At 32.2% G+C, this 23134-nt stretch overlaps 1 protein-coding gene and 1 pseudogene across 1 annotated transcript; both read right to left on the reverse strand.

Moving 5' to 3' along the window:
* LOC125868773 (uncharacterized) overlaps nucleotides 1-601 on the reverse strand; it is a 5515-nt pseudogene extending 4914 nt beyond the window's left edge.
* Nucleotides 602-9300: 8699 nt separating this feature from the next.
* On the reverse strand, nucleotides 9301-15388 carry LOC125867778 (F-box protein At1g70590-like). Its single transcript, XM_049548357.1, has 3 exons — nucleotides 14653-15388; nucleotides 10231-10364; nucleotides 9301-9825 (listed from the first exon to the last, which is right to left on the reverse strand). Exons 1-3 carry the CDS (start codon nucleotides 15224-15226, stop codon nucleotides 9472-9474), a joined length of 1062 nt encoding a protein of 353 aa, XP_049404314.1. The 5' UTR covers nucleotides 15227-15388; the 3' UTR covers nucleotides 9301-9471.
* Between the last annotated feature and the right edge of the window lie 7746 nt (nucleotides 15389-23134).

Below are 23134 nucleotides of genomic sequence, written 5' to 3' on the forward strand. Positions count from 1 at the left end.
TGTGTCTCTAGAACAACTTTCTTATGCATAAATGCATTAATGGCATGAGGGCAGGGAATTCCAGACAAGTCCCACAATCTGCAGGTGCATCTAATATGCTCTAAGTTCACAGTAAGCCTATCATCACCTTCAGACACTTCATAACCATAATCACCAATAAAGTTCACAGTGCATCCATGTGCTATTGCCCTATAATCACTGTACAACTTCATGCATTGTGGACTGTATTCAGTTTTCCAATGCTTAACTTTGTCTTCATTTTCAGCCAACCTAGTCATAACCTTAATCCTTTATTTCCTCCAATATTTTGATATTTGGCATACCACTTGCTTCTAAAATTCAAGCATTGAAGGATTCTGTGAAGTTATTGTCAACCATTGTGTTCTTACACTGTGTGTCAAAGTAGGCACTACTATGTAGTAAACTCATGACAAATCAGACATTGTAAAGCCCGAATACCATTATCACCTTCAACTATGTAGTATCTACCAGATGGTCCAGCAACTAAGAGTTGTTTCACTTTAAAATAACCAAGCTCCTTTTTAAATTCTTCACACAAGTCTTTGTAAGACAGCAAGTCTGGATCAAATTCATGCCACATATGCATCAACTTCTTAGTGTACAATAATTGGGGAGAAAAGACTCATTCACCTCCATAGTGAAAAAGTATTGTTACTTTATCAATCATTCTTCAGTAATGTACACATGCCAATAAAAAAAAATTGAATAAATGAGGAACCAACAACATACAACAATAAAAATATAGTCAATATGATGATTGAACTATCCATAATAACATAAATCGAAGAACAAGAAACAAGTCTTCAAATTAAAATAGCTAAGCAACTTCTCTACGATTCATGTCAAATTACTTGATGGAGGGCAAAGGGAGAAAGATTAAAGGAATGCAAGAAACTGAATAGTATAGTGTAAAAGTTTTGTAGAAAATACATTTTGAAACCACAACAAAAAGGAACAAATAACATCATTAAAAGACAAATTCTAACTAATAAACAATGATTCCCTTTATACAATTGTCACATAAAAACCCCCAAATCTAACATCTGAATACTATTCGGCGCCACATCAAAAAGAAACAAACAAAGGTCATTAAAAGTCAAAAACATTACCTATTAAACAATACATTTACACATACAAAAACAAACCCACATGACTTAGAACCCCATATGTACACTTTCTTGAAATCCTCTACCAACCACATTAAATAAATATTTAATAGTAATATGTAAACTAACCTCTTTAATCTTCATAAACGAGATTGAAGAAAGATCAGTAAATTCGTCGGAGAAGGAGAAGGAGTTGGTCGTCCTTATAGAAGTGAAGAAACTTCTTTTCTTAGTTAGGGTTTTTAGATTAAAAGTGAATGAAAAATTGGGTTACTGATGGGTTATAGGGTTTTTTTTTTAAATTTGGGTGGGTCTTTACTTGGGTGGGTTATTTTAATTCTTCAGAATTTTAACTTTTTAATAAAAAAAATAATGACGTGACCAAATTATAATTGGTCACGTGTAAAAATGGTTTTGCAAAACCACCATTAAAAAATAATGACATGAATGAGCCTTTTCTTAAGCGGTAATGGCATAGATGAGCCAAACTTTTAACGAATGACATAAATGAGCCTTTTCTAAAAGTTCGATGACATATTTGAGCCTTTTCCTTTTCTTTTTAAAGATGCTAAAAGGTCATGTTGTACTAATTGGGACATTTGCTTCTCCAACTACACTTGTTGCTCATTCTATTTTTTCTACTATGTAAAATTTGCAAAAAAAGAAAGAGTAGTTAGTGAAAAAATATGACAAAGAAATCCAAGAAACCACATAATCGTTTGGCGTTGAGATTACTGTCAACAATGTTTCTTCCTTTGGAGAAGAATCAACAAGTGAAACGAGAGCCGAGAGGGATGAGTAGTTACTAGTAAGGGAAGAAGATGGAGTGAAGATGAAGAGAGGGCATTCTTGATTGGATTGGACAAACTTGGAAAAGGAAATTGGACTCGAATTGCTAAAGAGTTTGTGCCAAGCAGGACAATCGGGGAATGGGGAGTTGTGGTGAGGATGTGGGATGATGTGGGGGGTAAGGGAGCGTGGTTTTAGGGAGGGGNGTAGTGTGATGAGTGGGGTAGGGTAGGTTAATTTTATTTTTAATTAAATATACACAACAATAAGTAATTAAAAAAAACTAAAATCATTAACTTATTTATTAAATTAAAATTAATAAAATATACATTTTATATACTTACTTTCTTCTTTTTAATTTTCTTTTTTATTTCTCATTTCTTTCTTTCTTTCTTTATTTATTTTTCTCTAGTTTTTTCCTTTATTTTTCTCCTTTTTCCACTTTTTTCTCATCTATTGGTCCCTTTTATTTTTGTATTTTTTTATTTTATTTTGAATTTCCTTACTTTTTTTTATTCCTTTTCTTATCTTTACTCCTTTGTTTAATTATTTTTTATTCTTTATTATTTTTCTTCCTTTTCTTTATTAATTTGAAAAAATCAAAAGCTTTACTTTCCCTCTATCTATATGAGGGATAGAAGAGTAAAGACCTTTTGTTGTCCCCTTCGGTTAAGAATTGAGACTCACAATCACTATTATGATTTTCTCTGATGTCTTTTTTTTGTTCATGGTTTGATATTCTGGTGTCCTAGGATTAGAGGAACCACATCAATCAATTCTGAACTTGATGGTTAAACTCTACTACAATGACAACTCTATGAGGAGATCATGAGGAAAAATAACTTAGATGTCAAGATATTACAAATCTTAAGACCTTTTACAATGTGAAAAACAATTTTTTTGTGTATATATATTGCATATGTCCCTTGCTTTTTTTAAAAAAAAAAAAATTGGTGTAGCTGAGGCTCCTTTATTCAAATAAAATATTTGTACAAAGTAGATCCAACAGGATCCAAAATTATCAAAAAGCCAAGAAAAAACAAAACAAAATATCCAAAATACAACGAAAAATCCCTGACCCAGTCCATTAAGGGAATCGTCCTGCAGGATCCGTATCTATATCCTAAAATTTAACAAATCGATCTATTTATCCTATTTGGACCATGTGGCATTCGGAATCTTCAAATTCTGGATCTGTCTCTGCGTATCTATATCCTAAAACATGGGATTTGCTAATCTTGTCTCCTTAATCTCTCTTCCTTGTCGCCATATCGAGCTTCTTGATCATGGCTTTTCGCTTCTATATGTTGTGGATCATGCACACTTTACCTCATTGTCATCAATTTTTCTTCCTTTCTCAGCACTCCGAAGTAAGTATCATTTCTTGTGATCTGTTATCTTCCCTCCCCCTCCCTTGCTCTTCTCTTTCTAATTCTTGTTCTTCTTTGTAGAGGTACAAACTCTGGTGGAATCTGGAATTTAGTGAAAAATCATATTACCAAAGGTTTGGGAACTCAATAGTAAAAATCAAATCGAAAAACGAGTTGAAACCAAGCTCAAATCACCAATTTCCTTGAAACCCAAGTTCTTGAGAATATTCAAAAAGTCTAAGTTGAAAATTAGCAAGGTGGGGAAATCTTAAAATAAATAATGAGTAATAAAAAATGGGGAGTTAAAAGTTGTTATCCAATCGAAGAATCTTGAAAAATAGCTTTAAAATTGCCTCTATTGAGCTTCCAAAGTTCAAAAATTGTGAAATCAAGATGAAACCTGATTTTGAAAAAGAACACTTTTTAGGTCAATTTAACTCTTCGCCATCGTGACCCCACGCCTTGCGGTCACAATGAGCATTGATGGTCAACTCATTAATTCAACCCTCACAATCGCAGCATAGACCACGCGATCGCGATGCCTGAGGACCTAACCCTTTGCGATCACAACGCACAACCTAAGACCCTTATGCGATCGTAAGAGAGGAATCCGCTATCGCGAGAGAGGGATCCGTGATCGCGATGGGCAATTAAATAGACAACAACAACATTAGCTACACCAAGGCTCAACAAAATTCACTGAAAAGACTCTCGAGATTCATTCGGAATTCTGAACACACAAACCAGATATGCTACCCAACGAAACTCGATGTTCCGGACTCAATGGAACCATCGAAACACAGATTTGAGGTCTCCTTGACCCGAAACCCATTAAAGTCACAATAAACTAACTTTCACCAAAAAATATCAAACTTCCCTCAGAATCTCTGAAAATTCAACCAAAACCTCACCTATGCCTAAAATCATCCCCCAAATCTAATGAAATAATCAGATATTCAATCCGAGCGTCCGAACTCCAAATATTGACCAAAGTCAACTTTTGCCCTAATTATACTTAAACTTCCAACCCAAGGGCTCACATCCATGAAACAACCTTGAAACTAAAGACAACCACACTCCTAGACAAATTTCCACATTTTGGAGTTGTTGGGACCGATGGAATTCCATTCCAAAACTCATAGCTCCGGTTGTTGACAAAAAAAAACCACAAATAAAACTTTATGTAACTAAGTATATTGAAGATAATTTTGAAGCAAATGAATAAATAAAAAAAAGAGTGAATCCTATAGAATAAAGATTATAATTAAATAAAATATTTTAAGTGCAAGAAAATAATTGGTGCAACTTTTATTTTCCTAATCGTTCAGTTAGATTCTAACGGTAACTAAGGATTATCGCTTATAAATAACTTGCTCTCCAATTGCGTACTCATAATTTGAAAAAAGTGAAAAAAAGAAGAAGGGAAAAATCAAAAAATAGGGGGAGAGAAATCATAGCATTAAACTATTTGGGTTGTGGTCAGTAGTGATCATCATAATGAAGATTCAGGATCAAGAATGACAAGAAGCAGATGGACTAAAGAAGAAGACAAAGGTGTATTAGTTGATGAAAGTGAAAATTCAAGAGATCATTGAAACAAGAAAGATAGATGGAGTGTGGATGAACACAAAAGTTTCTTGATGGGATTGGGCAAAGTTGGAATCAAATCGCCAAACAGTTTGTGCCTAGTAGAAGTTCAACCCAAGTTGCCACTCATGCCGCCGAGACTTTTTTTGGTAGACATAACAGGAACAAAGCAGCACTCAAACACAACATCCTTCCTCCTAATGAAAGCTATGCCCATGTCAATGTGTCATGATCAACTAATGTCTATAGCAATGTGTCATCATCATCTAGCAATGCAGCTCCTGACCAATCTCAATCTGATCGTTCTTCCATGCACAATTTCGATCTAAAAAGTTAGACATAACACCAATATAACGCCTCTTTGTTGGACCAAATTTGCATCTCTATTACAATTTGCATGTAACGGTTGCTATATTTGCTGATTGGGCTTGTTAATGTAGCCCTTGTCAGCTTTGTATCTCTATCTCATTTGAATAACTCCTTTATTTTAGTATTTTCAATTTTGGCAGTCTAGTTTTGGTGTTGGTAAAACAAAGTCGTTTTTGTGTTTGGAAAAATCTTTTGCAATAATCAAAGTAAGGACCCGCTTCGGTCTTACAAACTTAAACACTTACTTGTTGCTTGCTTCAGAAACACCCTTTACTTGAGAACTCACTTTTATTTTCTTACTTGCTTTGTTTAAGCACTTACTTACTTGGTTGGTTACAACTCAAATGAACCACCTCTATTTATAGCTGGTGGTGGAAGAACCTAGATAAGGGTGAAAAGAACATTTCTAGACTTTTCTCTCTAGGATACTCATTCTAAAAATCTTTCATTATTTCTTTACATCTCCAGAATTTTCTAGATTATTTTCAAAGTGTTTTGGACATTAGTTAAGTTGGTGATGAATTCTTAACACAGTCCCACTATTAGGCAAAGAAGCTTTGAATCAAGAAAGTCCAAATGATCTTGTGCCTCGTGTTTCTAATATGTTTGCTGCACCAAATTTTGGCTCATCATCTAGCAATGCAGCTCCATACCAATCTCAATTTGATCGCATGGGCGGAGCTACTGTAGCGAAAGGAGGTTCGGACGAACCAACTGACTTTTCCGTAGATCCTATATTCGTATTAAAATATCAAATAAAACGTACACATAAATTTCCTGCGAACCCTCTAGCATAATGAGGTGGGTGGCCAAGTGGTTTCCATGCACCCTGTGAAGTCATTCAATAAGCGCGTAAATTGGCAAATGATAATTTATAATTTTTTTAAGCAAAAACGGAAAACCAGTATAGAAAATTGGCAAATGATAATTTATATATAAAAAAAACAGAAAAACGGTTAATGATAAAAATAAAAATAAAAATAGTGTTTGGGTCATACGCTAAAACAATATCTAACTATTGATTTCTACTCAGAGATTCAAAAAATTTTAACCGAAATATATTTTCATTGATTTCTACTCAAATATTCAAAAACTTTAACCCAAATTTATTTTCAAAAGTTAGGATTCTAACTTTTATTGTTGATCTGATTACTATCATCCGACCTTTGCCCTTCGATATGTACTATGTACTCTCGCCTCTCCTTTTTCATTTTTTTCTTATTTGTTTGCTTTTACACCGTAGAATTATCTATTCGAAAATCAAATTTTAATATTTTCTAGGGTTATCCCACATATTGATAATTGATCATAGAGAATAATTGTTATTTGCTTTTCAAAATTTTAACTTTTGAAGGTAGTAATGGTTCAAGGTCACAATGAAACTAGTAAAAAATATATTTTAGGTGCGAAAATATTAATGGTGAATTTAATATTTTTTTCTCACTTAAAATAGTATTCTAGATTATAGTCAAAATGTTCGAAATTTATATTTTAAAAATTATTCATCTTTCATTAACAATATTTTAGAACTTTAAATTAAATTACTCAAATCTTCACATTGTTAAAATAAGTTGTTAGAATAACAATATCAAAGGTAATGTTTTCAAACATGAGAAACATCTCATTAACATAATTTGTGTTTTGTGAATTTTAAGATCGTTATCCTTTTTAAAATTTAGAACCCACAAGCTTGAAATTCTGACTCTGCTTCTGTCTGATCATCCTTCCGTGCACAATTTCGATCTAAATAGTTAGACATAACACCAATATAACACCTCTTTGTTGGATCAAATTTGCATCTCTATTACTAGGGGTGTACAAAACCGAATCGAAAATTGAATCAAACCGCAAACTGAGTCAATCGGAAAAAAATTTGACTAGTAGTTTGGTTTGACTTGGTTTGGTATTGAAAAAAAAACTCGATTATATTTGAGTTGGTTTGGTTTTAACTAAAAAAAAAACAACCCGACATTATATAGATAGCTTTAAATTTTTCTTTTATACATAAAACTATTTACTTTGATATAATTTTTAAATATTTCTTATACTTTTTCATAGTTTTATCTTTTAATATATTATTTCAAGTTTGAAACTTAGAATTCTGAATGGTCCAATAAAGATTATAGTCCATAGATGTTGGTAATTATAATAAAGCTTAAATCAAAATCAAATTAATACTAATGCAAAAAGAAAATCAATTCAACACTAAGAATGACAATAATATCAAATATTTGTTCTTTAGTTTTACATTGGTTTAGACAATTAAAATACGTAATCTAATTTTAATTTCCTTTAATATTTAGTCATGTAACTAATACTTATTAAACTTATTTTAGCATGATTTAAAACTTTTAAATTATGATCATTTTCACTATGACTTATTAACTTACAATATTTGTTTTATGTGATTTCATTATTATTTTTTTGTTGGATATTTTAGTATCATTAATCATATCAAATTTGTGTTATTTTCTTAAAAAACACCTTGTATTTTGGTAGGACTAAAGAAATATTTGAATTACAAGTAAATTATATGTTTGTATGAATACTTTAACAGAAAAATCCAAAAAACTCGAAAAAATCCGAAAAAACCCGAGGTTGAAAAATCCGAGTTTTATTGGTTTGGTTTGGTTTATAAATTTATAAATCCGACACAAATAATTTGATTTGATATTTAAAAAACCCGAACCAACCCGACCAGTGGCGGAGGGAGGATTTTCATCAAGGGGGTTCAAAAAAAAAATTAATCACGTAAATAATATCCACAAATAAATTAAACGGGTCGAATCGGATATAAACGGGTCGGATTAAACTGTCGAATCAAGAAGAAAAGAGTTTTTTAATATTTGACTTTATAATTAGGGATTAAACTAATAAATCCTAAATTTCCAATCAGCGTTTTAATTTTTTAGAACTAAACATCATTTTCTGATTGCATTATTATATTTTTAAATAAATTAAAACGCCTAAAATATAAGAAACTAATAAATCCTAAATTTTCAATCAGCGTTTTAATTTTTTGGAACTAAACATCATTTTCTGATTGCATTATTATATTTTTAAANGGACTAAAGAAATATTTGAATTACAAGTAAATTATATGTTTGTATGAATACTTTAACAGAAAAATCCAAAAAACTCGAAAAAATCCGAAAAAACCCGAGGTTGAAAAATCCGAGTTTTATTGGTTTGGTNTATATTAAAAATTTAATCTTATATATATAGTGTAATTTTTCTACGAAGGGGGTTCGGATGAACCCCTTCGTCCTACGTAAATCCGCCCCTGAACCCGACCATGTACACCCCAATCTATTACAATTAATTGTTGCTCTATTTGGTGATTGGACTTGTAAATGTAGCACTTGTCAGCTTTGTATCTCTATCTCATTTGAATAACTCCTTTATTTATTTTCAATTTTGGCAGTCTAGTTTTGGTGATGGTAAAACAAACTCTTTTTTGTCTTTGGAAAAATCTTTTGCAATAAGTCAATTCTATTTTTATGTTTCTGTTCCCTTAAGGATTTTTCAAAGTATGTCGTATGCATTTGTTTAGTTCAGTAGAATCTTAGAATAGAGCAACTCTGTAATGTGAGTAAGCACGGAACGAGCTAAACAGAAGTTGTAGCAATGTACTAAAAGAAGTCGAAGTCGAGGTCGAGCCGAGCGCGGTCATCCTTATAGATTTTTCAAAGTGTCATTTACATTTGTTTAGTTCAGTAGAATCTCATAACAGAGCAACTCTGTAACAGGAACCTAAATGTATTCAAGGATGTACTCGGGACAGGCACGAGTAGGGGGTATCAAATGGAGGTTGGGCTAAATTTTGGCATGTCAGAACGGGTTGAGTTAATAAATGACTCACTCAAAATTACTTGAGCTGAAATGGACTAAAAATGGGGTAATAACCAAACTCGCGCAATTCTTAGTAAGTTTTAATTTTTTTATAATTTATTTGAGTATCTAATAAAACTTTTTCGCCTATACTACATCTTCCATGAGAGTTGGTACCATTTCTAAACAACAAATTGTAAAAGCGTTATTAACTTTCCATGAAGTGATAAATTCAGCAGAAACCATAAAGAAATGGCAACTTTTAAGGAAAAATATTATTTACAAGAAAAACTATGTATATTTACACTTTGTACTTGAACAAGTTCAAAAGCAGCATGCTAGAGAAAATATGCTTAGGCAGCATTAAGGCTGGAAAAAACAACAAGAAGGAGACTCAATCAGCGAGATGAAGAAGGCAAAGGACGCCAATTATCAGCAAGAAGCATGGCTCTGTCACGACAAGAAGTGGACATCTCTTGAAGTATAACATACTTGACGTGATCAGCTGCTGTCTCACCAGCACGAGTGGCAAGCTCCAAATATACAACAGCTTTCTTCATGTTCCCTTCGGAAAATAGACTGAGTCCATGCTCAAACTGGGCTTTGCTATGCCCGCGATCAGCTGCTCTCTTCATCCATTTCCTTGCTAATTTGTGAGATTGAACTAAACCTTCTCCAACTGAATAGCGCATTGCTATATTGTACATAGCACGGACATATCCACCTTCTGCTGCCTTCAGAAACCACCTTACCTGCATTTCACAGGTAAAGTCATCATAGGAACAATCCAGTCATCTGTATAGAAAGACAAATACGGATAACTTTTTGTTTAACCATGATCGTGAATTTAAACTTTTAGGTCCCATGGAGCCAAGTTTAGGACCATTTTTCACAGTGCTGCTTCTTGGGGGTACGGTTTTTAAATTTCCAGTTTGTGTATGATAAAGAATCCCCTTATATTACCTAACTGATAATGCTAGCTGCTCTGGAATTTATAGATTAAATCTCGATTCAATCAAATTTACTTGACAACTCAGAAGTCTGAAATTCCAGAACCTTAAAAGTATGATATGATTTAAAATTTGAACAATGTTAATCAAAGTGATATTGTACGTCTACTACAAGAACATAATGATAAAGCAAACAAATTTTCATACTGCTTCACGAAGATTCCTACTCGGGCCACGATTTTTATGTAAACAAAGGGCAAGTTGGTACTGAGCTCGAACATAGCCTGCAACTGAAGCTTTGTAAAGCCATTTAATAGCCTCCTCACTGTCCGGAGGGTTAGCTGCATAGAGTAAAGAGGTCATTACTGCATAGAGACACAATAACCAAAAGTAATGAAAATTAATGCTAAAACTTGTAAAACAAATGCTTACATATAGAACTCTGTGAGTGCAAATCAAACGCTTAGTTTCTGGTAGGTAGCATTGGCAAAACGGATTTGAAAAACAAGTATCCATCCATGACCCAACCGCCCAATTAAAATGGTTGGATAATGATCAAATATCCATGTTATCCATTTGAAAAATGAATATTTCATGGATAAATATGGGTTTTAAGATCCCAATCCTTCCAAACCCATAAAACCTATGGCAAAAAGGGACTTGCTCATCGCTACCCAAAGATTCTCGTAAGTTCTGTAAACAAGATTTAGCATTTCATGTTTTACCATTAGTATCGACTTTCATATTTATTTTTTCTTTCAGTTTTCATTTTTAACTAGATGTGATCATATCCTGTGTAAGTGTGAGTTGTATTTGACAATATCTTGCTTCTGGTGTTACTCTTTTTTTCCCTCACTATATTGGGTAAACCTAGTATTACTACACTGAAACTAATTTATGCAGTCCAAACTATTGAACCGATATGAATATCAAAACTAACTTAAAACCTATACCAGAAAAAACTATTTAACAATAAGCACTGCAATTGCTTGTATTCTGTTTAGATACTTAATCCTTTCTTCAACTTCATTTTTGTCTTAGCTAAGTCCTGAAATTTAAATATATTTTATCTTTAGTTACTAGTGTCAAAACTTTTCCCCCCTTTGTATGTTGCTAGGCTATACTAGTTAATTTCCTCAACTTTCACCACTTGACCAATAGCGACTTCAGCACTAAATTGTATTTTTACTGCTTATTTGAGAATCTTATGTCACTTACTGATCTAATATATAATTTAGCAAACTACTAACTGATGGTCCATCATACTTAGTTGGCTTAAAATGGCTTGTAAACAGTGTTATGATTATCAAAAGCGAAAAGCGCAAAAAAGCTCTAAGGTTCGTTGGCGCTTTAAGCGCAAAGAGCAAATAAAGCATGGATTTGAGGAAAGACGCAAATGGAGAAAACATACAAATATATATATGCTTAGTCCAACACTAATAATTATAAGCATTAATAACAAATATATGGACAAAGAAATTGATTGTTTTTATGAGAAAGTGAAATATCAATGGTTTAGTATCGCCTCTTCAGGAAATGCTCATTCACAAGGAGAAGTATGTCTTAGAGTCTTGATGACGACACTGAAGCACACATTAAGCGAGGCAAAGTGCTCAACACGTTTTGACCCTCGCTTTAGGGCTTAAGAGAACCTTTGATAACACTGCTTGCAAGTTATGATTATAAAAAGTCCTATCCTTTCCTATATCCCGCTATAGCTCTTTAAAATATTTTCGCCTTTTCAGTTACTATTGAAAAGTCCCCTGTTTCACAACTTTCTTCCACAAGCTGACAAGACCCATCCAAAGTTGGAGACTTTCTGTTTCAGAAAACACATTTCCCCCACCCCACCCCACTAACCAAAAAAAAGAAATAGCTTCTTGAACGTTTCTCTTTTTTATTGTTAAAGGTAGGTAGCTTCTTGAGCAAATAGTGAAATGCAATATAACCGTCCTTACCAAAATAGGAAGGTAGGATATTTTATCTGTTCTTTTCTTTTCTAAGCCATGTTCAACTCACCCATATCCGATTCTGCCCACCTTTTGTGAGCACTAATGGTGGGTGCTCTTAGCGATCACATGACTTCACATATGTAGTCCTATAATGATTTAAAAGAAGTAACATTTCACCATACTTGATGCATAACGGAAACAACAAAACACTATTGGTAGAAGCAGAACCTACTCTTGTTCACAGATACAATCACCAGAGGAATCATAAAAAGAAAGGACAAATAGTCATAAAATGTGTTGCTGCCTTCCATGTTTCAGGATAAGTGTTGCAGAGGCCTTCCAACAGTCTGTTTGCTTTCAAGTTTCCCTACACTTGCACGTAATGGTTCTCTTGGAGAAGTGTAAACTTCACAATTTTCAAGTGTTGAAAGGGGAACTTGCAACCAATTAAATTTTATGAGGGGCACTGCATAACCTCTCCCAACTATTAGTACTACCTGTTACTTCCCCCCTTAAACTATATTTTCAACAACAACAAATCCAGTGTGATCCCACTAGTGGGATGTGAGCAGGGTGAGATGTATGCATACCTTACCCCTACCTTGTGAGATAGAGAGGTGGTTCCGATAGACCCTCGGCTTAAGAAAAGTGTTAACAAAAATAGGTTTGACAAATACAAAAGTAAAGGCAAAGGTAAACAAAAATACTATAAAAAAGTGCTGATAGAAAAAATTGCAAAGATAACCAAAGTAAAAAACAACAAAAGAAGTAACAGAATTGAGCCACTAAAATTTATCCCTTTTGAAAGTATTTACTCCTATGAACCTGATGCATACAAGCTTTCTGTTTTTGGAAGGCTTATACATAATACATAGCCAAAGGAATGATATTAGTGTATCCATTACCTGATAAAATGATCTTTTTTGGTAAAAACAACGATCCTTCCCTTGTGTTCGGTTTACAGCGGAAACCCTAATATCTAGACAGAAGCGTATCCAGGATTTTGAGATGATGGGTGTACTATTATAAAAAGGTTAATCTATGATATAAATTTGATCGGTTCGACATTTAAGTTTTTATTACTGAAAACAGTTAAAATTTTAAAATTATAGGTCTAAAATTAATGCTAATATATATATATATATATATATATATATATATATATATATTGATGAATTAATTAAAATGTCAAAAGTGTTACCAATTACCACTTAAAGAAGTGTTATCTAATTTTAGATTGAAAAATAAAACAAGATAAATATAAAATTCAGATTTCTAATCTCGCGGGTAGAGGTGCACCCAGTCATAATTGCATTATGTGATACTCCAAGTGTGGGTTCACACATTTATATTTCAATATTTTTTTAAAAATATAACACTACTTTATATGATCTCTGGAGGGGACCATGGGTTCAGGTGAACCCGGTGACCTCCCCTTAGATACGCCTCTGATCTAGAGCTTATGGTCTTAAATTGATAAGTATAACATGAAGCAGATAAGGTGTTCTAAGTTAGAACCATCCTCTCTCACAGGAAAGAGAGAAATTGTTCGACTACCTCCTAACCCTCTACCCTAATCCTTGGCCTCCAATTAATTTCCTTTCAATTCATTATAATGAATTTTGCAGCTTATTGGTTAACTGGTGGCTTGTGGCTGTACTACAGAACCACATTCGATGGTCTTTAGCGCATGATTGATATGAAAGAGATGGTGCAGAAAAGATATCAGGAAGCTATGGGGACAAGATGTTGTAAAGGAAGTTAAAGAGAGAAGAGCCAACACCAGAGACATACAAATATACATTGCATTTACCAAAACATCTGAAAGCACCACTGGTTCAACAAAGATAAAGTTTGCGGAAAGAAAAATGAACAACTTGAATCACCTCACCCCCCTACACCAAATCTTTCAATGTTGGATAACACACCTCAATTACTGATAATGATTAGAAGGGGCATCACAACAAGATTTGAATGTTAAGTAATAAATAAATCAAACAAAATCTGAAGCGCAAATAACTAGTCTCTTAAGTCTTAATGCTGAACATGAATTAAAAAGGACATAGCATAAGAAGCAAAAGCATAGACCTCTAGACACTAAAACGTGGATGGCTAAATCAATCCCACAGTTAGTAATGTACTGACACAACTAAGGCTGCTAAATCTCGTATAGACCAAAAAAATTGTGCTCATTTCGACACAAAAATTTACCATCTTATTTATTTTCCGGAACATATAAGGTATTCATTTCATTGATTGCACCAACAAGGTGCCAAATTTGTATAACATTTACTATTACTAAAATACATTATCTGTACCACAAACCGCCATTCTTCCAACCACCCGATTATATTCTATGCATTCACTTCACTGGTAGGATCGTCCTGCCAATTTGATTTTTTCCACTAAAAGATTAGACTTTGTAGACTACTCAACTACGACTATAAACTACGCCAAGTATAAGCAAACTTGTAATTATGTCACCTTGCTATATAATGAAGATGAATGGTGATATATCCACCTAGAGTCTACCATAAGATTCCAGGGATCTAACGACAAAACTATAGCCCTCTCGAAGGAATCTTTCAAGGTGAAAGGGCAATACTTTATCCAAATTCACAGCTAACACACCCAGTAGAATAATTCAATTGGAAGAGCAAAACTGAGAAAAAGGTACCTTGCAAGAGGCAAATCCCTAAATTACACTGACCAGCAGGATCACCAAGTGCAGCTGCTTTTCTGTAAAAAGCAATCCCTTGTTCCTTCCTCCCCATTTCCCAATAAACCAATCCAGCATCCACCATAGCCAACGTAGACCCAAGAGCCGCACCTTTAAGGAACGATTCAAGAGCCTTATTCAAATTAGGTGTCACCCCTCCACGCCCATGCTTAAACCGCTTCCCATTTTTAAGACACAGCATAGCTTCTCTTAAGGGTCTTAACCCATCACACCAAGACTTACATACTTGTGAAGCCGCACGTAAATTAGGCAAAGTGAAATTAGCAGCAATTTTCAATAGCACATCGTCAGGAAGTTGTGAAAAATCTGCGAAATCTTGATTTTTTGGATTGATTTGGAAATTATTGATTGTGGGGTTGTTTGTTAATCTTGGATTATCATTCTTACTGCCATGTTTTCCTTTTCCTATGAATGAAATGGCAGTGAAACGAGGACCACCGTCCGATTTACACGGCCATGTTCTTTGATTCATTTGGGATTCAGGTGAAATCGCTGCCATTGCCATTGCCATTGAAATTGAAAGAAATGATAATCGAATTTAGCACAAGATTTCGAATTTGGGAAGGCGACTGCTATTGAAATGAAAATGAAGCTGTTCAAAAGAAGAAATGAGAGGAAGGGGTTTCAGATTCTTGAAATGGAAAGGAATAATAAAGAGAAAGACAGAAGGTTGAAGCTTTTTAGCACAATGTTTGGTCATAAATATAAACATATATATAGTAGTAGTATATACATAACTCTTGACTGGTTTTATTTACCCGTTATAACTGGCTGATCGATTAAAATAATTATATTCGCTAGTCAAATCTATAAATATATATTTATATATTATATATTATTCTCTCCAAAGTCTAATTTATAAGAATTGAATTTTTGAGCCTTTTGGTAATGTTCAATATAAGTTAATCGTTCTACGTATGATTAAGAGAGTTATTATAAATTTATTCTATTTTGTCTTTCATTCATATGTTTAAGAGAGTTAATTGCTCATATTTATGATTTTTTGTTTGAATTACTTATATTTTAAAAAATAAATTTGAAAATAACTAAAAGAGCTAAAGTAAAAGCAAAAAGTGATACTCCATTTAATTTATATTTTAATTTTTTTCTTAATGATTATGTGTGATTTACATCAAAATATGTATAAATTCAAAATATGATTGAAAAATATATCTAATTATCAAAACTATAAAGAAGAATATATTTAAATTATTTCTGATATTGCAATAAATATTCCATAATATCTTTTGTAGAAGGTAGGGGAAGTGTAGGAGGCGTGTGAGAAGTTTTCAGTCTTTTGTTATGTCATAGAAAACGCGTATTTGTGATGTACTCACGAAAGTGTCATGCTCATCATTTATTGTAAGCAGTTAAATGCACATATTTGGCTTTTTCTCTATTTTCATTTAGGGAGGAAGTTGTGATGGATCTTTTGAATTGAAGACAAATAAGAAATATAAGTAGCGGTGGACATATTAAGAGAGATAAAATTAGAAATGAGTAAATACAAAATAAGATGAGAGTGGTATTCGTAGTGAATATGAGATGAGAAGCAAGTTTAATATATAATTTGGACATGTGAAGAGGAGATGCGTAAATGTCTCAATGAGAAGATGTGAAAAGTTGGATATAGTAGGTATGAGGAGAGGAAAATGTAGCTCGAAGAAGTATTGGATAGAGGGTATTAGATAGGATGTGACACAATTTCGATTTATCAAGGATATGATCTTACATAGGAGGGTGTAGAGGTTGTAGATTTGGATAGAAGGCTAGTAGGAGGTTGTGGATTTGGATAGACGGCTAGTAGGTGGTTGAGCGTTGTTTCGTTTTTTTAATGAGATTAGGCTTGATGATAATTTGAAGCACTGCGTATGTCGTAGTATTAGCCTATTCATTTAGTTTCTTGTTTTGATGTCTGTTATCAATTGTTGTTTATTATGTTTCAATTTTTGCATTATTTTATAGATGTAATTGGTCTATTTCTGAACGCTCTATACTACTTTCCTTATTAGTTATCATGTTTTCTTCATGTTCATTTTTTTTTTCATAATTATTTTGATTTATTGTGCTTAAGTCGAGGGTCTTTCAAAAAAAACATCCCTAAATCTACGAGGTAGAAATAAGGTTTCACTCTAACCTTCACAAATTTCGTGAAGTTGTAAAATTACATCAACTATATTATTGTTATGGTAAGTAGTAGTGGTTCAAACTTTAGAATTAAGTTAATTAAAATAAATGCAATTTGTGTAAATCAATTTTGGATTAACAATTTTTGGATTGACCAATTGAGCCTTAGAAAGTAGATAATTTGTATAAAAATTGTTGTATTCTCCGGTCCAAAGATTGCTATGCTAATTATTCGCTTTCAATTTCAAATGCTTTGTAATGATACGTAATAAGCGTTTGACAAGTGATATTTAAAAATAAAAAAGATGTATTTGCAGTTGAAGTAGAAAAATAGAATAAAAAAACTTCAGTTATGTTATACATGTATGTCATTATTAGAAAATTAGTTTTATGAAAAGGGGGAAATTCACTTGCAAAATTGGGCAAAACTAAATATTTTTATTTTGAAAAATCATCTTAAAAGATTAATTAAAATTATTTTAATATATTGTCGCGATCCGAGACCTTCTTCTAGTTGTAACACAGTGTTTTAAAGCCACAAGTGGCCCGAAGTTAACCTATTCTAACATTACACTATGATCTATAGATAACAATTGAAAATGTCTAATATTAATGCGGAAGCTAATATCAAGTAATTTCAAGACAGCTGAATAATCAAATGGATGTCATTTGAACAAAACATAAAATTGAAACTACTATTAGACTCTCTAAAAGCATCTACTAAGATGAGTTACTAGGACAATCCCCCAGCTAACTCTAATTATCTGTAAACTGAATGACTAAATAAATGAAATAGGGGTTGTCTTTGAAAAATGAGGATTCACCAACATTGTTACTGTGTTGATCAGAAATTATATTAATAGCAAGCTGGATGATTATAAGCATCTAAACCTATATTATAAAATAATATTCTGCAAAAAAATATGCGGTCAATTATTTGAATGTATTGACTATTGAGTATGTGAGATATGCATCACAATTCTAATAAGCTGAACATGATAAATTTAAGGTGATAAACTAAATATAAAATTAAAATACATAAATTGATGCAATGACTAAGAAGTAAACATTGAACTGGTTAATATTGAACTGATATAAACTAAATACAAAGTCATGCAATAATTAGACACTGAACTGTGAAAGATATTAATAACCAACATGCTCCAACTGAGCTAAACGGAGTCCAACCTATACCCCAGTTGGAAGGTGTTCTGTATCCCGCCAAGGGTAAAACATTGATATAGGGAATCCACTAAGTTGATATCCAGAAAACGATAAGGTGTCAAGCCTACAACACATAGTTCTGGACTTAGAAATTGCTAATAAAGGTCTCAGCATAAATTGACAGGTGAGCCTGCATTCCTATGTTCGTTCGATGCTAAGTAACACTATCAACCGAATTTATATCAAAATGAGTAATATTAATAATATTGGATAACTCAATAATACTAAAATTTGAGATATAAATAGTATATTTTATCTAAAATCATCTTATACATGTATAACTGAAAGACTAAAGGTATAATTAATCGTAACAAATTCTATCATCCTGAATAAAACATGCAATTTAACCAACACATATTCAAAAACATGATTTTTCTTTATTCTTAGGACTCATGAAGATAGCTATATAAAAATACTGAATTTTAGATTAAAAAAACATGTATTCATGGACCGTTCATGAAGAAAAACTAAAATAGAGAAAATACATAATTACCCCATTAAAGTAAGACCTATTTTTGAAAAAGACATTCAAATTTTGCAGGGGTCCTAATACACCCCTAAACTAGTTTAATGTGAAATTATTGAACCATTTTTTGATATTTTATAGAGAGTGTATATCACTCACCTGAAGAGCGTGGAAACCAAAAAAATTAAGATTAAACTTTTCTTTTGCAATATTTTTTATTAACTATTTAAATAATCTTTTATTTTACTGTTTAATTATTTTTTTCTTCTCCTTCATGAGCTTCACCATTGAAGGAGATGACAACAACTTGAAGTTTTTTTCTTTTTTTTCTCTCTTTTCTTTTTTCATTTAGATTGGATTTCGACGAACAGATTTGATTGTAACTAAATAACAGAATCTCAGTCCGTAAAATAAAATGCCTTTTTAGTCGGCTTTCTTCCATTGATAACGGAAGCAACAACAGATTTGTTGTTTCATCCTCAGATTTCTTCTCCTCCTTCTTGGCCGGCTGGGGTGAAAAGCTCCGAGGAGATGATGGCGACTTCGATTATAGAATCGTTGGCGTTATTTTAATTAACTCCTGATCAATTTACGAGGGCTGAAATCCTGTTAAGACCAAGCAAAAATAATCTCATCTGCGTTCGGAAAGAGAATTTTTGTTTTTTTTCAAATACAACCCAGGTTGATTTTAGAGCAAAAATCAAAGGCAAAATAAACAAAAAGAAGACTTTGACAGAAATTTTAATTTGAAAAAAAAAATTGAAAGCGAATTTGATTTTCCAGTTTTAATTTTGATTTAGTGTTGTAGCAATGGCGGACACTACAGGACGAAGGAGACCAACAGATGGGTTAAGCGAAGAAGAAAGAAAAAATAAAGAATCAAAACTAACAAAAAAAAACATGAATAAAAATAAAGATTAGGAAATTATATAAAAATTGACACATGGCAAGCAACAATAGGTGCGTGACTTCACCTTCTTTCTTATAAGTGGGTTTGACCCAAAAATGGGGTATTTTTATTACTTTCAAATTGTTCAATGAGGTATTAGGATCTTTGTAAAGTTTGAGTGTCCTTTTAGAAAAAATGTTATAGTTGAATGGGGTAATTATATATTTTCTCACTAAAATATGATGAAATTCATGATTTTCATTGAAATTCTAGGTTTTATAGAATTAATCAACTAAAGAACGAAGTTTTCTTTAGGACTCAATGGGTGAAAGTAGGGGTGTACATGGCCGGGTTGGTTCTGCTTTTTCAAATATCAAATCAAACCATTTGTGTCGATTTTTGAATTTATAAACCAAACCAAATCAATAAAACTCAGGTTTTTCAACCTCGGGTTTTTTCGAATTTTTGAGTTTTCGAGTTTTTCCGATAAAGTATTCATACAAACATATAATTTACTTTTACTTCAAATATTTCTTTAGTCCTACCAAAATACAACTATCTAAGTTGTTTCTTAAGAAAATAACACAAAATATGATATGATTAATGACACTAAGATATCCAACAAAAAACTAATAATGAAATCGGGTAAAACAAATATTGCAAATTAATAAGTAATAATGAAAATGATCATAATTTAAAAGTACCAAAATCATGCTAAAATAAGTTTAATAAGTATTAGTTACATGACTAATTATTAAAGGAAATTAAAATTAGATTATGTATTTTAATTGTCTAAACCTATGTAAAACTAAAGAACAAATATTCAATATTATTGTCATGGTTGAATTGATTTTCTTTTTGCATTAGTATTAATTTGATTTTGATTTAAGCGTTATTATAATTACCAACATCTATGGACTATAATCTTTATTGGGTCATTAAGAATTCTAACTTTCAAACATGAAATAATATATTAAACTATAAAAACTATGAAAAAGTATATGAAATATTTAAAAATTATATCAAAGTAATTATTTTTACGTATAAAATAAATTTTTAAAATTATATATAATGATGGGTTGATTTGGTCTCAGGTTGGTTTTTTTAGTTGAAACCAACCCAACCCAAATATAGTCGGATTTTTTTCTGATACCAAACCAAGTCAAACCAAACCACTAGTCAGATTTTTTCCGATTTGACTCGATTAGCGGTTTAATTTGGTTTTCGGTTCGATTTTGTACACCCCTAGGTGAAAGGGTACCCATTGATAAAATCTCACATACTTGAAAGGAAAATCCTAATAGAATCCTTAAACTGAAGTAAGAAGATGAAGAATCCTAATTTATTGCTAGATAGAACTTAGAGCGTGAGTGATTTCGCTTTTCAAAGTAATAGGCGTAAGTGAGGAGGTTTAATCGACTAACTCCCATTTTACCCCACTTAGGGCCCGTTTGGCCATGCGATATGATATCATGATATGAAATTATAAGATGAGATTGAAGTTTTGTTTGGACATGCGATATGAAATTTTTGTGTTGTATATTTTCTCATAAACATAAAAATCCCATAAGTTGTAAAACTATATTAAAAAAGCCCCAATTATTTATTCATTCCTATCAAATAAATAAAGATTTATAAAATCGCATAATAAATTATTACAAAGCTATTTGTTCTCCACTTAAGTAATTGTTTCATCTAACTTTAATTTAATAAAAAAAATTGAACATAAATTATAGTGTACTAGTTGTAAATATAATCCTCCCACATAGTACGGATAATTTCCTCACGTTGAACTTGCATTTCTCGATCATGTGACCGAGAAGACGAACCAACATTGTTACTTTGAGTCATTTGTTGGTCAATATCATATGCAACTATATTTTCATGCTCATAGACCATAAATATTTCATCAGTACTTTGATATTCTAGCAAATAATTATGTAACACTGCACAAGCTATGACAATTTTCACTTGTGTATCAATATCATAATGGTTCATGTCTTGTTTCAGTATTCTAAATCTATTTTTCCAAGCTCCAAAAGTCCATTCAAGCACATTGCGCAAAGATGAATGCCTATAACTAAATAGTTCTTTGGCATTTTGAGGCTCTCTTTCACTTCCTCGGTAATCTTGCAAATGATAGCATAGTCCTTTGTATCGAGCTAAAAATCCTTTTGTGTTTCGAAAACCAGCATCAACAACATAATATTTATCTACCAACAAACATTTTATAAAGAATTACTAAAAACATATGTGACGTAAATGAGACAACTTTGTGTAAAAAAATAATATTTATTCTAAGGATGTAATTTAAAGTTACCATGTGGTGGAAATAGAAATTGTGACGTTGGTTCAACAAGTGCATTCTCAAGTACTTTACTATCATGTGCAGTATCTTCCAACCAGCAGCAACAAAGATAAATCGCATATCAAAATCACAAGCACATAAGACATTTTGTGATGTTCTTCCTTTGCGATTACGATATGTTTGTTGCACCGTTTTAGGAACCTCCCCTTCTATATATGTTCCATCAATCGCACCAACACAATTCTACCAAATAAAAAATACATCAATATNAGGACTAAAAGGGGTAGAAAATTAATTAAAAAATAAGTTCGAGGGGGTAATAGGACCTTAGTAAAGGTTAGGTGTGTCTCTGGGATTTCGGGCATAGGCTGGGGGGGGTACTTATGCATTTTCCCATCAAATAAATAAAAATTTATAAAATCGCATAATAAATTATTAAAAAGCTATTTGTTTTCCATTTAAGTAATTGTTTCATCTAACTTTAATTTAATAAAAAAAATTGAACATAAATTATAGTGTACTAGTTGTAAATATAATCCTCCCACATAGTACGGATAATTTCCTCACGTTGAACTTGCATTTCTCGATCATGTGACCGAGAAGACGAACCAACATTGTTACTTTGAGTCATTTGTTGGTCAATATCATATGCAACTATATTTTCTTGCTCATAGACTATAAATATTTCATCAGTACTTTGATATTCTAGCAAATAATTATGTAACACTGCACAAGCTATGACAATTTTCACTTGTGTATCAATATCATAATGGTTCATGTCTTGTTTCAGTATTCTAAATCTATTTTTCCAAGCTCCAAAAGTCCGTTCAAGCACATTGCGCAGAGATGAATGCCTATAACTAAATAGTTCTTTGGCATTTTGAGGCTCTCTTTCACTTCCTTGGTAATCTTGCAAATGATAGCATAGTCCTTTGTATGGAGCTAAAAATCCTTTTGTGTTTCGAAGACCAGCATCAACAACATAATATTTATCTACCAACAAACATTTTATAAAGAATTACTAAAAACATATGTGACGTAAATGGACAACTTTGTGTAAAAAAATAATATTTATTCTAAGGATGTAATTTAAAGTTACCATGTGGTGGAAATAGAAATTGTGACGTTAGTTCAACAAGTGCATTCTCAAGTACTTTACTATCATGTGCAGTATCTTCCAACCAACAGCAACAAAGATAAATCACATATCAAAATCACAAGCACATAAGACATTTTGTGATGTTCTTCCTTTGCGATTACGATATGTTTGTTGCACCGTTTAAGGAACTTCCCCTTCTATATATGTTCCATCAATCGCACCAACACAATTCTACCAAATAAAAAATACATCAATATTAGTTTAGTGAACATAAAATAAATTGGAAGCATTATAGAATGCACTTCA

This window comes from Solanum stenotomum, chromosome 6 (genome assembly GCF_019186545.1).
Source record: "Solanum stenotomum isolate F172 chromosome 6, ASM1918654v1, whole genome shotgun sequence".
Classification (NCBI taxonomy): Eukaryota; Viridiplantae; Streptophyta; class Magnoliopsida; order Solanales; family Solanaceae; genus Solanum; species Solanum stenotomum.

Excerpts from the sequence above, each read along its gene's own strand:
- LOC125867778 (XM_049548357.1), bottom strand. The coding sequence starts at position 15,226 with ATGGCAATGGCAATGGCAGCGATTTCACCTGAATCCCAAATGAATCAA. Across the intron at positions 10,365-14,652 it reads AGGGATTTGCCTCTTGCAAG|CTAACCCTCCGGACAGTGAG; the intron begins GTACCTTTTTCT and ends TACTCTATGCAG. Across the intron at positions 9,826-10,230 it reads GTAGGAATCTTCGTGAAGCA|GTAAGGTGGTTTCTGAAGGC; the intron begins GTATGAAAATTT and ends TGTGAAATGCAG.